A 15,633-nucleotide genomic window follows, 5' to 3' on the forward strand; every position below is an offset into this window, starting at 1 on the left:
GCGCGGCGCCGCGGAGGAGGCGGGAAGGGGGCGGGCGAGGGGCGGGCAGCGGCGGCCCCGCAGGGCCTCGCCCCGGGGCCGAGCTTGGCAGAGCCGGGGGACAAGCGGCGGGGAACGCGTGTGCTGTGGCTGCGACCCTGTGTGGCCGGGGGGCGGCTGCACCCCCGGTACTCCTGTCGCGACATGGGGGTCCCACACGTTGGGCTTCTGCCGTAGGGACAAAGGAGGTTTCCTTCGCGTGCACGCACACAGAATCAAGTGTCCTTAAGGGAGGTGTGAGGAAGAGGAGGGAGGATGGAGCATGGCTGAGGGCTCATCGTGAAGGATGGAGGACCGGCCATGGGCAGCACATGGGGTACCAGCTGCTGTCAACCATCACCTGCGGCCACCTCCAGTGCCTGTCCCTGCAAAGGGGATGGACGGGGTGGTGGGAGAGGCAGCCACCCACCTTGGTGCTGTCGTGGTCATGGCCAGCATCACCATCACCAGCACACAGCGGCTGCCCGGTGACATGCACATCACACACAATAACTCACCCGGCCTCGTGCTGCTGACAAAACAGCAGAAGAGACGAGAGAACACTTGAAGAGCTGCCTATAAATTAGGATAAAATAATTAATAATACATATATTAATGGCGTTTCTATGACATGATATGGATAATATACATTAATATATAAATACCTCACAAATAATTCAGTGTGTTTCCATTTCATCAACAATCACCAGCCAATGTATTTACTTTATGGTAAGGATTATACATTTCATTATAAATGGCTTGCTGGGCATGTCAGCAACTTTTACATCTCCATTCACTTTATTATTAATGGTTTCCTGAACAGTAACAGCATAATAATGCACACAATGCAGCATGAATATTTGATGTGGCATCTATAGTCTCCCATTTATCATTTATAACAGGCTACAAAAACATTATAAAACATTTATTACAAATTTATAGATCACTTTATACTAAAACAAAGCTGTGTTATAAATACATTATTAATCCTTTATGCCATTTATAGGAATCCCTTGTAATAAGGCCTTAGCATATGTTGCTGCACAACCATAACAAGAACGGTGTGGCAAGGAGGAAACACAGTACAGTGAGCCTGCTCCCGAGCACTGGGTGTATTCTGTGAAGGAAAGCATGAACATCTGCACTCAAAATTAATCAGAGTACCAAGGGACCAATCAAAAGAAATGCTGGATTAACTCAAAAGGCTTTTTTTTACCCACTCCCTTGGAAAAGACGCTTGCTTTCTTGGAAACTTGCAGCGCTGGAGCCCTGGAAGCTGAGCTGTCCTTTTTTATTTCCACACCACCTTTTCATTAGATTGATAACAAAAAGCCAACTGGCTAATGATGGGCAGCCCTTCCCATCCTCTGTCATCAGGTAACTTAGGGCTTGAAACACAGAGGATGCAAAGGGTTGAAGAAATGCATTTGTGGGGTTTCTTTCTGTAAGTCCCAAAGACTGTTTTGTTTAGCTGCATACAGCCCCCTGCCATGCTTGCAATCTATATAGTGCAGCACTGGGAAATGAGGAGAAGAAAATGATGTTAGAAAATGGGAGTTGTTGCCAATTGTTAGTAGTACAAACAGTGAAAAGCAGCTTCGGAGCTCAGCTTTGACACAGCTGTAGTTACCCCTTTCACATTTAATGGCCCAGATGGGGCACGGCCCAGGGAATGATATTGAGTTTTTTAAAAAATATATTTGTTTAACATGACAATCTGTCTTCTCACAAACCCAGCTTAATGAGTCGATGTGGTTAGTCCCTTCTCATTACCCCGTGCTTTGGGAAGGGGCAGCTGGGCCTGGGTAGCAGGGGACATAGACCCATGGAGCAGAAAACCAGGCTGGACTCTGAGACCAGCTGCGATGTTCTGTGCATCACAGGCCACTGCATTCCACCTCGTCCCTCCCTGCACTGAGCCTGGTCGTCTGTGTTTGGCCACGACAGTTGTATCAGGAAGGCATCCAGGCTTGCAAACACCAGAAGAAGAAACTATTAGCTGCTGGCTCCAAGCTGTGCATCCCACAGAGGGTTAGGTTGGAGGTACAGCCCTTGGTATACCAGAAGAATAAGGTCCACATTAGGCACTAAGGTGATTAAAATGACATCGCTGAAGGAGTTAGCTAAGGCAGTAATAGTATTACTACCAGCCCAATAATGGCTTTTCAAAACACAGGCATCAGCGACTTGTGCAGTGTTCTTAGTTGGTGATTAAGGAGAGCTCTGCGGGAGTTTATAGCAATGATGAGTCTTTAATGTACCAACAGGTAAACTAACAAGCACTCCAGGGAGGAGCAGGGCAGGAAGGGAGCAGAGCTGCCTACACAGCTGCCTACTATTACCCACAACCACTCTTCTCTGAGGACATTCCTCAGGGGATGATGCTTACAAATCCTTTCTCTGGATCGTACTTTTCCCTTCTACAACTTTTCCTTGTAGGAGTCTTATATACCTTACCCACACTCACTCAGCTGTGGTGAGATTTCCTACCAGCCCATTGCCAGCTCATGGAACAGAGCATGTCCTGCAAGCACAGATCCTCTCGATCCCTTCCTAAGGCATGTTTGGAAGCTTGTGGGAGAGCAGCAGTCCACACACATGGAGTGATTTATTCTTCTCTACTTACAGACACATCTCCTTTTCTTTCTCTTCCTTTTCAGTTCTCTTCCTAGATACCAAACTGCAGCGGAGAAATGCTGAGTGCTTCCTGATGGTTGCTATGACTATGACTGATTGGGATCACCCTCTGCCATTACCTCTTAAATTTATCCTGGTTTCTATATGCAGCAGACTGGACTTTAGTGTCAGTAGAGAAAAAACCTTAAATGTATGACTAGGACCATTCTCAAGCCTGAATTAAAACAACCAATATTTGTTAGTTTGAGGACTTGAGTGAGGGGGAAAGGGTAGATTCCTTACACCAGGCAATGTGGGGCCTCATGAAGCTGAGAATCAAGGGTGTTTTTCCCTAAGAGAATGTAACATCATAGAAAAACCACATCTTTTAACTATTGTGGGAAATCAGCTGATCAAATTGAGCTACTTCGTCATTGTGCTGCGGGCTGTACACAGGGCTGTTCACTTCCATCAATAGGAATTGTGTGTTGCAGCCAAGAGCTCTCATACATTCCCATGCCAACGACCTGTAATAAATTGAGGGATTCAAAACGACAAGGAAAAAGTATGCGTCTCATCAGTAACATGCCTCATCAGCTCTCCCTTCCCAGAAGGCAGCCAGGCTGACTCCACAGAGACGGAAAGGCCCAAGCCAGGGAAAAGAAAGCCCCAACAATTTCACAGCTACTCACACAAAATGCTTCCCCACGACACCCACCTCTCCTCTGAGTCTGGTAGTTTGACCTGCAAAGTAGGAAAATAAATAAAGGTATTACAAAATTCAAGTCTGAACACAAACTTCCACTGAAAGAAGATGAAAGTGAAATGTGGATTTATGGGAAGAGGCACTTCAGTGAATCTTGCCATGACATGTGCCCCTCAGAAGCCCATCAATGGTAAATCCATTACCCTAAAACCTCAAAGGACCAAAATCAGTGAGCACCAGAGCAAAGCATGTCCTGTCATAGAATCATAGAATAGTTAAGATTAGAAAGGACCTTAAGATCATCCAGTTCCAACCCCCCTACCATGGGCAGGGACACCTCACCCTAGACCATGTCGCCCAAGGCTCTGTCCAACCTGGCCTTGAACACTGCCAGGGATGGAGCATTTACCACTTCTTTAGGCAACCTGTGGCAGCGCCTCACCACCCTCACAGTAAAGAACTTCTTCCTTATATCTAACCTGAGCTTCCCCCGTTTAAGTTTGAACCCATCACCCCTTGTCCTATCACTACAGTCCCTGATGAAGAATCCCTCTCCAGCATCCTTATAGACCCCCTTCAGATACTGGAAGGCTGCTCTGAGGTCTCCACGCAGCTTCTCTTCTCCAGGCTGAACAGCCCCAACTTTCTCAGCCTGTCTTCATACAAGAGGTGCTCCAGCCCCTGATCATCCTTGTGGCCTCCTCTGGACTTGCACCAACTTGTCACCCAGGTATAACACAATGTCGTATGAAAGAAAGTCTTTCTCCCCTGTTTTCCCTCCTGCCCACTGGCAAAATGACCTGCTGGCTTCCTGTCCCCCAGAACAGTGAGGTGTGGGATACGCAAGAGGTCAGAGTCAGAAAGTGATTTCCAGGCAACAAGGATGAGAAACTGCTGCTCGTGTGCTGCATCTTACACGCCAAGCGAGAAGGAAAAAGGAAAAGGCCACAAACAGCTGCTTGGTGGGGCACCAGCGTGTCTCAGGGAGCTAGAAACAGCTCTTAAAGGATACTAGGGTTGTTTCGGGTGACCTCTTCTCCTCTTCCAAGAAAGCTGAAATGGGTGGTGGTGATCCTCAATCTCTGCACTGCCATGGCAGAATGCTCTCTCCCCATCGGCTGGGAGCTCCACTGTTCTTATCAGAAAGCGAAAGTGAAGGTGTGTTTTGCTGATGAAAACCTCTTTGGATACAAGTCTAGGTGAGGCGACCTGTATTTATCATTGCAGCACCATGGGAGCAGGACCCACCCTGGAGCACGAGCTGGGCTGGCTGCTTTGAAATGCTGTGTCTTATCAGCAGAGCAGAGTTTAAAGCCTGGCAAACCGATGGCATTTGTTAGTGATTAACAGCATTAACATGCTGAAACAAAGCAGCACTTTGCGTCTTCCAAACTCACTGTGGACATGAGTAAGTGAGGTCTCCTTTTCCTGGTGGTGGGGATAAACAAGGACTTGTTCTTGTTTTGCAGGAAGACAAAAGCAGTTGCTCATCATTCAGGGGATCCAAAATCCAGCTGCAACCTCACCTGGAAGAGAGTAACCTGAGGTAAGCACTGGCCTAACTTGATAGTGATGAAGTCCTTGAGATAACTTAACTTATCTTTAAGGGCCAGAACTTTCCACTTTTGCCCTGAATTGATGAGATAACCTACAGATTTCATTATTTTCACCCAGGAAAAACCTAAAGCATCAAGTGCTTCATATGGGGGACAACAGGGGCTCCCATGGGAAATCTATGATAGTACAAAATTCAAACTCTCCCCAGTCCTGGCCTAGCAGTGTCACCACTGCATGGCCCTCCAAGGCCATTGGCACCTCTGTGTCCCTACGTTGGTGGCTGCACTGGGTGCAGAACAGAGAAACAGCTTCGTGCAGGGGCACTACAAGCTCTACAAGACACCTGACGGTAGGTGCAGTTCAAGGTGTCCTACTCACCCAGCACTGAGTGCCCTTAGAGGTCTCACTCATCTCTGAAGATGTTCCCAATAAAACCATAAGCATCACTTTAGGTTTTAAATCTCATTATTGGTTAAAAAAAAGAGAGAAAGGGAGGTAATTTTATTACTCTTATGGTATGTTTTCCATTATTTGCATAATTGTTTAATGCTAATAAGACAATCAGCAATTCTTACAGCTTAATAATTACCCAGAAATGACGGGCCTGTTGTAGCTTAATGAATTTTTTAATTGTTGCTGGGGGTCTTGATGGTTTTTTTGCCCAGTATCTTCTTGTGTTAGAGATGCTGTTCATGCAAACAGGGTAATGCCAAAGGCAAGACAGCACCAGCTACACAGGGCAGGCAGATATAGGATTATAAAGGTCTCTTGAATTTAAAAGGAGGGGAAAACACAAGCTCTGTATCTTGCTGCTTTAGGGCCAAATTAGCTAAATACACAGGCAATGCAGAGATTTAAAACTCAGCTCACCTTAAGCAAATACTACCCCTAGAGAAACCAGGCTAACTCAGGGGCTGGCTTTGACATCCCCAAAGCTGAAAGAACTCTTACCATTTTTAGCTTTTGGTGAACAATTCCTCGAGTTAAGGGTGAATCACACCACCCTGAACTGTGGTTTGGCCAGAAGGAAGTTAACTGAGGGCAGGCAGGGCCGGGATGGCGTTTGTCACTGATGGAGGTCACAGATGAGGTTGGCTGGAGGAAAAGGATGGTGGGGCCCCAGAAATAGACCCCACAGCCCACATTTACACACAGACAATAAGTAATGGAGGTGGCTTTCCTCTTCACTGTTTTCCATGAGATTTCTTGCATGCTGTTCCTTGCAGAATGAGGTTTCTCTTCCTCTACCCTTTCTCTTTTTTAATGGCTGGCAAAACGTTGAAACCATGAAATCCCGGTTGCTGGCTGTTACCTGTACACCTCTCCCTGTGTTTCCGCTGTTGACGTAGCAGGTTGGGCAGATTTGCCTCTGAGCTCAGTGCTGGGACTCTTCCAGCTTCCCAGCACCAAGTGTGCCCCAGAGGCAGCTGCCACTGAGTCAGAAGCATGCATTAGTCATGACCTCAGAGCAGCCTTCCAGTATCTGAAGGGGGCCTACAAGGATGCTGAGAGGGACTTTTCATCAGGGATTATAGTGATAGGACAAGGGACAATGGGTTTACATTTAAACGGGGGAAGTTCAGGTTGGGTATAAGGAAGTTCTTTACTGTGAGGGTGGTGAGGTGCTGGAACAGGTTGCCCAAAGAAGTGGTGAATGCTCCACCCCTGACAGTGTTCAAGGCCAGGTTGGACAGAGCCTTGGGTGACATGGTCTAGTGTGAGGTGTCCCTGCTCATGGCAGGGGGTTGGAACTAGGTGATCTTAAGGTCCTTTCCAACCCAAACCATTCTATGATTCTATGGATTCTATGTCCTGCACTGAACCTGGCAGAACATGGTATGACCAGGTTAGAGATGCCTACAGCTGAGGCAGTGAAGGTCCATCATGTGCATGCTGGACAAATGGCCATCTCCCTCCCAAGGCTGCCACACCTGGTCATAAAAACATTTGATCTTTGCAGCAGAGAGAAAAAATTTGTGGTAGGAAACCATCACAAAAGATGCCTGGTGTTTGCAGGGGATTTGTGATCCCCTGATTCCCACCAGGAGGTGGGACCTGGTCATCTCTGAGGGGAAGCAGCTGGGCTTCTAGAGAACCTGGCCTGACTGCCATCACAACATGGGTGAGATGTCATATCCCTCTCCTCCCAAGCTTTGGCTCTTGTGCTGCAGCCTGCCTGCACCATGCCACCACCTCCACAGTGTGGGCCAGGAACAATCCTGCAAACCTCCTCAGCGCTCCTCTCCACCAGCTCTGCTTGAAGACAGAGATGGCTCCAGCCCCCAGGAGGAGCCTGGCAAACCCGTGAAGGATACCCCTGTCAGCTCAGCAGGGATGGGAGGAGGCAAAGTGCTCAGCCAGGCAGAGATGAAAGTTACAGAGCGCAGATTAGAAGGCGGGCGAGTGTCAGGGCATCAGTAACGCCATTGCTAAGGGTTTTAGAGCTGTCACGGCTGCCTTCTCAGACAGGAGGGAAGAGCTCCTGCCCTGAGCTGTCTGCATAGCCAGGCACCCCTTGACAGCTCTGTTCTCAGCACTGATCTGGCTTTGGTGACGTGCTTCAAGCCAGGGCAACCTGCTCAGCTCCACTGCTTCCAAGCAGAGGGTGGCAGCAGAGCAAATTCATCGTGGGAACCTTCAATACAGCAAAAAGGAGAGAAATCAAGAAGTCACAGATGCTTCTGTACTGGGAGATCTATGGGAAGGCACAGTTCTGCAGAGTAACTTCCTCCCACATTCCTTCCCTTTGAATTTGTTTCCTGATCTCCCAGAAGCTGATTTCTACTGATGATGATAAAGAGATGCTCCTTCCACCTTCTCAAACATCTCTCTCTTCACACTGCCCTGCAAAAAACTGGCTGTCCTGATCTGAAGGGTCATCAAGTTGTTCTGCCAACATCCAAGCATGCCCTGTCCTCCAAACCCAGCATTCTGGAGCCAGTGTGCTCACAGCAGGCATCACCAAACAGTAGAATTTGGGGCCAGACATACAACTTGTTTTTATCCATAAATGTTTCTAGTTGGAGCCCTGAAGCAGGATTTCTAGAAAGCCCCACATACAGGAAAGATCTTCACTAAAGCACCGCTACTTTGTTTGACTCGCTGTCTTTGTGTGGTTAAGCCTTGAGACATCATCCTTGCTCCTTTATTCAAAGTCCTGTGAAAAGCCCTTTTCCAGCCAGTCCCATAAGTTCCCAGCTGCTCTAGGCCCACAGCAGCACCAAAAGAACCACTTCCCTGCTCTGACAAACAGAGCAGTGCCTTAATGATGTCTGATAAGGGACTGAGGTAAGAGGAGTCAGTAATCTCACTGGGAACCCTTTAGACAGGCGTTAATCCTGCTGTCACTGAGCCCCTCAGGAAAACCGTTTCACTGACTTGATCTTCAGCTGTTCCTCCACATAATTTATATGTAGCTAATTGCCACAGTAGTGGCTCTGGATGTGAAGCAGATGCTGCTGAGGAAAGGAAGCATGTTGCATTCTTAAGTGATGGCTCTAATCTCTTTATTTAAAAGCAAGGCTACTTACGGTTGATGGGAGGTTCAGATCTCTCCCTCTTCTTCTCCACCTCTCTGCAAAGCCAGCTGGACATTCATTCCTATTTTCACAGATCAGCACAAGGGCTCAGCTGTGGTACTCCTCATTTGCAAGGATGGATGGTATTTCTCCACCCATGAGGTCACAACTCCTGCTACCAGCAAGAAGATACAGACTTGTCTACAGCTATCTATCTATAACATTCCTCCAGAATACTACACAAATTCTCTACTAATGAAGTAGAGTGCCAGAGAAATAGAAACAAACGTGAGAGCAAACTGGTGACTAGAATTAAGCAAGACTGGAGAACAAATACACATGGCAGTTATTTCTCTGGAGTGGAGGGAAGGAAGACGCCTCCCCTTCTGTCCTCAAATGACACCTGGCAAGTAAGCCACCATCCCTATCAGCACACAAGGACCAGACAGCAGTGGTCAGAAGAGTCACAGGTAGGAACTGGTGGATCCCAAAGAGGAAACCCAGCTGCTTGTTTGAAGACTCCACTGTGACAGCAGCCAGCTGCTGGGATGGTTGCAGATGTACCAAGAAGTTTTCTGTAGCTGTTTTTAAGAACCTCTTAAAAGTCATCCTTTAGTCAGCAGTTGGTGCTGACTAAACTCACCTATGACACCTCACTGATCTTTCTAAACCTCTTCCATTTCCCACACATTCTGTAAAAGGCCAAGATAGCTCTGTGAGCATTTGGCTATGGAGCCAGGTCTTCCAGAGATGCTTTGTCTAGAATAAGAGGCTGAAGAACACTGAGAGGGATGTCAAGCTACAGAGCAGAGAAAGGCACAATGGAAACAAAGAGAATTTTAATTAAAAAAACAAACACCCATCCCAGGAAAACAAAATCGTCTCTCTCCTTGCACAGATCTGCATGTTCCCTCCAACACAGAGAGTGCAGACTTCAAGTGCAAGGGCCAGCGCTCCCTTCAGCTCTCCCAGCAGCTCTGCCTTCTTGGAGACACAACAAAACCACCAACAAACCAACAGCCACTGCCCCAAGACCCCATGAAGGAAGTGGTCCCTGTTTGGCACCATGTTCAGGAGATGAGCAATAATGTCTTAGCCAGATTGCCCCTTTCTGCTCTTCAGTCAGCACACTATCCTTTTCCAGCAGTCTGGCCTGCTACATCACCTCTTTGATCCTCCAGCACACGGGTTGAAATACACTGTCTTCTTACAGGGCTTCAACGCAGCTGATGAGTCCAGTTAAATTAATTCCTCTGGAACTGGAGGTCCCTGAACCACGTGTTCATATCATGGCCTCCATGTGCAGAACCTTCAAGGCCTCTGAAATCTGAGAGCTGGTGTCAATCTGGCCATACATCCCCACCAGGAAGGCCCTGTGCAGTAACACTGCTGCATGCTCTGTGAATGGGAAAGACAGCGTGAGGACTGACCCAAGAGCTCCAACATACCAGCAAGAGCAATCCACCAACAAACACGGGGATGAACATTTGCAGTTGTGCCATAAGAACATGGCACAATCAACCATCTCACAGCTCTGTGGGTATGTGATCACACAAGGGATCACAACTCAGAAGATTCTAAGGGAGCAAATCTATTCCAAGGAAGCCTCTCCTGCCTCTATGATAAATCTCCCCTGTGATGCTCAGATCAAAGCTACTACTGATATAGATCACCTGCATATTTGATGGCCTGGTCTAGGCAACCCTGACCCTTGGCAGCTTCCCAGTGAGGCTGTTCCCAGCACAGGAGCCCAGCTTTGACCCTTGTGAGGCCAAGCATGCACCAAAAGTGGCAGATATCAACTTACCTTGGCAAAGGAGGGTGTATTCAGGCAGGTTTCTCAGTGCTGTCTGCACCACCTCAAAGTCTCGGCTGCCAAGGCAATACATGAAGGTGGGAAGGAAGTCTGCAGCAATGCTGAGAGTAAAACATGACAGTGTCAGTATAGTCCAGATCACCACCAACAGGCATTCAAGATGGGCAGCCAGTGCCCATCAGTGGCTCGGGACAGCCTGAGTTCCAGTGGTCCTCACCTAGGGTTGTTCTGAATGGAGCGCAAAGCCAGGCTGAAGGCCAGATTTCGGCAGGACTCCTCTGATGAACTCATCAGCTTCTGTAGGTTTGTCTGAAAGAAGATGCACAACTTAGGATCACAGGGCCACCCAGGGAGCAAACACTCCTCAGACTTGCATTACTACCCCTCCAGCACCAATCCAGCCCAACATACATCCAGCAGGTACTAGCTGAGCCAGGAAATCCCTCTCTGTAAGAAGGATTATCCTGTTTTTGAATACTTTAAAGCATCCTTCCATAATCTTATTCCATGTGGGTCAGCTGAGCTTTCCCCAGGCTCCAGTGTTTTCAACAGAGTTGTTCTGCTCTCTCCTTGCCCCGGTACTGGGAAGAGGACGGAGGGTTAATTCTTCCTCTGACAAAGAAAAGTTAAAGTGGATGATGGCAGACCCAGTATGCAGCGAAGACGGTAGGAAGCAAATACTGCCTGCTGTCAGAAGGCCTAACTGAAAATGATGCTCCAACCACCACCCAAAAAGCAGAGGAAGGGTAGTACTTAAGCTGGCTGTGCAACACAGACTCTGGTGAAATGAACCTCTTCTTTCCAGTGGCAGTTTGAGACATTAATACTCACTGCAAAAAAGGAGAGAATTTCTGGCCTCCGTCTAGACATCTCATCAATGTCTGTCAGCACCTCCAGGATGTCTGGTGGAAGACACAGGTTGAAAGGGGTGACTTAATTCACTGATCCAGCAAAGGATCTTTTTCCCTACAAATCCAATCTCCCAAGCAGTCAAGTTTTCCCACCTGCACACAGAGCTAGTGTAATAAAGACAGTTCTTCAAAAAGGATGAGAACAGGTAGGTCACATGCCAGATCAGCGCATCCGAACCTGCACAGCCAGAAGTCACCAGCACTGTCATGCCATAAGCAGGGGAGGAAGTGGGGTGTGAAGTTTCAATTCCAGAACACCTTCTTCTGAAGTTAACTAAAAGATCTTTACAGAAAGACTATTTAAAAAAAGTGTCCATGCTGGATTTCTTACCCTTATTTCTAGTGTGGAAGGAAAACTGTCACTCCAACACCACAACTTAGGTCTGAACACTGGACTCCTGCAATTTCAGATACCCTTGCAGAAAAGGCATGTTGTTCCCGTATGCCAGGTTAATACAATTTTCCTGCATGAAGTCCATTTGGGGATGAGCTGCTTGAATTACTCATACTGTCTCCCAGAGCACTTATAAGATCCTTGAAGAGCCCCAAAACAGCCAGTTGCAGCACTGCTGAGCTAAGTGGTAACAGCATCATAAGCACCCTTTGTCACGGAAGGTTATGGAAAAGTTCATCCATAACAAAACCATATCCTAACTACTAGAGACTTCCAAACAGAAGACTGAAACAGGAAACTAGCCTGTAGCTGACAGGTAAGTCACAGGGTTGGCATATGCCTGCATTTGCCCTGCATCTTTGTACAGCGCTGCAGGTCCTCACTCACCCTCAACTGTTTGGCCTCTAGAGAGTCTCTTCATGTATGGGGCCATTTCAGCTGGTGTGAGAGGAGTGAAGAGAGACACGCTGACCAGGGGGAGAGAGCCGGCTGATGCTTCATCTGGGGGGAAGGAAAGAGAACAGGTCACTCCCCATAGTCTGTGTGGCTTTAACAGGGGGACAGGTCCAGTATTCCCTACCAGTACAGTGGTGTATCACAAGCCAACCAGCAACACTGTAATACAGTTCCTGGCTTTCACACTGTCCATAGCATCACTGCATCTTCTGGTACCCCTCAGCTGACACAAAGAGAAGGAACCTTCCTGAGCTGTTTCAATACTGAGTAATTTTCCCATGCAAGTTGTAAACAGTGGAGAAGTGGATTTACCCTTAGAGTCTCCTGACAGGTAAATCCTTAAGTGTGGCTGAAGAAGGCAAAATTCACAACAATGAAACCTGCCCTTGTTAAGAACTGTTCTTCTGCTCCAATAATCATACCATTGACCTATCCCAAATGCTGGTTCCAAACTGTTGAGTATACAGGTGCCATTCTCCACTCCAAATACCCTTTCATTGGGCTGTTATGAGACGAACAAGCACAGCACACAGCCCATAAAAGCATCTGTGCTCCAAAACATACCGCAGGTTCACCAGCTGGAATAACTCTTCCCCCCACTCAGACTCACCATCCTTCTCTTCATCAGAGCCCCTATCCAAGATGCCACTCTTACTAGGCAGACTCAGCCCAGCCAGGAGGGACTTCAGCATTGCGAGGTCACTGTTGTCTGATGATAGGTCACTGGAGGAAGAGATGTCACATTTAGCCTTCAATAGCAGTAAGGGCATGAGAAGAAGTAACAGCACATGTATGTATGCTAAAATGAACCATTTCTCAGAAGAAGGAACAAGATTTTTCCTTTCATCATAACTGGAACTCAAATGCATTTTTCCCTCCATATCCGCAGGTGGGACCCTGCAGCCACCACTCAGGGAAAAGACCCTCCTGCTCGCCCTCTGGAAGTGACTGCAGGGAACTACAGTGCCCCACTAGGATGTTTATGCCATTATGTGAATTGAAATCATTATCTGACTTCCTTGGGCTAAGATTTGACCTATAAGAAGAGATATGCTGCTCATCTCAACAGCGACCTAACGGAGCTAAAGGTGACAAAGTGCCATACTAATAGCTACTTTGTCACATCCATGCGCTGTCTTCTGTCCTTTTAGCTCATGGCAGCATGACTGTGCAAGTTCTCCATGAGCTAACCATGGGCTACTGGAGTAAGGAAGCTTACTGGAGTGGATCCGAGTGCTTCTGCAAGAAGGAGACAGCTGCCTGGGCATTGCATGTGATGTACTTGTGGATAAACTGGACAAACTTGCTGATGAAGGCAGCCAGGTGCCGTGAGGATTTTCTGTAGTTCTGAGAAAGGATCAAGAAGATGAGAGTTAACAAAAAAACCCCAATAGTGATGCACTGCCCCATCCTGCACCTCTGGGGTACCAGGGAGTAGCTTTATCTTCTGCCTCCTCTTTAAGATCTCCAAGGTACTCGATACACTTTCTTGTTCTTAGGTATATGAAAGTTTTCCTTCCAAACAGAAGGGAGCTGGGCTGGCCCTGTGTTACATAAGCTTCTCCATCTAGTGGCAGGCAGCCCGAACGTGGAAGGGGCGCAGGGACCTTCCTACCAGCAGCAGGCGAATGAAGGACAGGAGACAGTCCCATAGTGCCGCCTGGTGCTCATTCTGGAAGACCTGCGGCTGGAGCAGCTCCAGGATCCCCAGGACGTGGAGGAAGAAGGTCAAGTGGTTCTGCTGCCTGAACTCCTGGAAATTGAGGTGAACACGGCCATGCAGCAGTGCTGCAATCATTGGCAAGTGCCTGAAACACCAAACAGAAGAAAATTCGGATCTAGCCTCTTTCTAGAAACAATTACAAGTTACGCCTCGGTTCCTGGAAGGAATCGTCCCTTACCCTCTCCCAGGGTTCTGGATTTCATCCCTGTATCCATAGAATCAGCAAGCCCCATTTCCCACCCATGTTCTGTTCTCTAGTCTCCAATTCCAAGAGGACTGTTACTCAACAGACACAGAGCCAAAAAGAGGCGCTGCCTCACTATAAGAGGTATCACTTTGCTGCCCTTGAACATGGATTCTGCCACAATCATGATGATTGCAGCAAGGTTGTTCCCCTCCTAGGGCACGGGTGGATACTTTTCAATGAACTCCAGCCACACAGTGTGAAAGGGGAGAGCAGTACCTAAGAAGCAGGATGGGATGAGCCACAGCTAGCTTCCTGCAGGCCATATTGGCATCCCACACACGGCTTTCTGATGACTTGGAGTCACTGGTGTCTGCGAGGAGGTTAATGAATCTGTGAACCAGGGCATCGAGCTAGAAGAAAGGTAATGAGTACACAGTTAAGAAGTTTAAAGCACAGTCAAGCCCCTGGCTCTTCGGCAGTGTTTCCCAATTCCTTTCCAACTATAGAGGGGGGTTACAGAAATTATTTTCAAGCAGAATCTGCGAGCAACGTTCCAGCTGGCACAAGATCTGAAGTCCACAGTCCCTACAGACATCAAAGCAGGATCCAATGCCTGCACACTTGTGCTTTACAGAAGCTTGTGGAGCTTATACTATTTTATAGAAGGACACTGCAAAATGAACCAGACTTGAACCCTCTGCTCCTAAGGGTGCATGCAGGGAAAGGGCAACAGAGGAGCAAAGTAAAGAAACCAAGTGACCCAGGAAGCTTTTGCCAGTCCTGTCCTTTTTGGCAGCACTGTCCTTTGGCAGTCCTTGATGCCTGTTCTGGCCATCAAGATAGCATCCACTCTGGGTATACAACTAGAAAGGGGCTTTCCTATTCCTCTGACTTTACCTTGCAAGTGCTGCTGTCTCTGGCTCCTTCACTGGTGAGAAGCATTTCAGGCAAAGGCACAAGGAGCTCAGGTAGTTGCAGGTATATCTGAAGTAGAAGGTCCTGGCAGCATTTTCCCACAGAGCTGAAGGAGAAAGGGAAATGTCAGCCACTGGTTACTATATTAGTTCCAACATCTCAGACCCATCAGATTAGTAACAGCCTTCCTGCATATGGCCAACTGACCATGTAAAAGAGCAGCCACCACTAATCTGAACCGGTGTTTCTTCAGTCTTTGCTTCTTCTGACCTACTCAAATCATTCAGTCTATAGGGATCCATCCACAGGCTATGGGGATCCATCATTAGGCCATCTGGAGTTAGAACACTGCAGCTATAAAGGGGCACAGGACAAGAAAGCTCTGCTTACATCTCAAGTGAAGAGTTCCTGCACATGGGACTCATGGTCACCCCATCCCAACTGGAAGAGTAGTCAGAATCACAACTATTCAGACTACCCAGCATATTCTCTACACACCTACCCTCCATAAAACCCTGGCACAATCTGTACTGGGAGGCAGTACAATGCAGTGGCAACTGAGATTACTCAGTATCTTTTCTAACACCACCATAAACGAGGTTAGAATTAGGTCAGTTTGTTTCACTGCCACAAACACAGCATCTTCCTGTTCTTCCCGCAGTGCTAACATAGCTGTTAGGAAGCAATCTAGTCTCCATTCAGCTTTGAGAGCAATCATAATAGTCAGAAGTAGGATGCATTATGAGCAGTGATTCAAGGGTTGAGGAGACAAGAAATCCCACATAAGGAAGCAGTAATTAAAAACAACTATTGTCT

General features: G+C 47.6%; 1 protein-coding gene across 2 annotated transcripts in view; it reads right to left on the reverse strand.

The window, feature by feature from the left end:
- Positions 1 to 9,237: 9,237 nt before the first annotated feature.
- The window catches only part of INTS1 (integrator complex subunit 1), a 28,993-nt gene continuing 22,597 nt past the window's right edge, over positions 9,238 to 15,633 (reverse strand). For both annotated transcript variants that reach the window (XM_030481679.2, XM_030481678.2), the window contains exons 38-47: positions 14,800 to 14,923; positions 14,179 to 14,312; positions 13,608 to 13,800; positions 13,212 to 13,339; positions 12,603 to 12,715; positions 11,924 to 12,037; positions 11,063 to 11,133; positions 10,449 to 10,540; positions 10,223 to 10,332; positions 9,238 to 9,813 (exon numbers count right to left, since the gene is read on the reverse strand). In XM_030481679.2, the coding sequence (XP_030337539.1) occupies positions 9,698 to 9,813; positions 10,223 to 10,332; positions 10,449 to 10,540; positions 11,063 to 11,133; positions 11,924 to 12,037; positions 12,603 to 12,715; positions 13,212 to 13,339; positions 13,608 to 13,800; positions 14,179 to 14,312; positions 14,800 to 14,923 (1,195 nt within the window). In that variant the 3' untranslated portion in view covers positions 9,238 to 9,697. The remainder of the gene's footprint in view (positions 9,814 to 10,222; positions 10,333 to 10,448; positions 10,541 to 11,062; positions 11,134 to 11,923; positions 12,038 to 12,602; positions 12,716 to 13,211; positions 13,340 to 13,607; positions 13,801 to 14,178; positions 14,313 to 14,799; positions 14,924 to 15,633) is intronic.

Source organism: Strigops habroptila, chromosome 4 (assembly GCF_004027225.2).
Source record: "Strigops habroptila isolate Jane chromosome 4, bStrHab1.2.pri, whole genome shotgun sequence".
NCBI classification, from domain to species: domain Eukaryota; kingdom Metazoa; phylum Chordata; class Aves; order Psittaciformes; family Psittacidae; genus Strigops; species Strigops habroptila.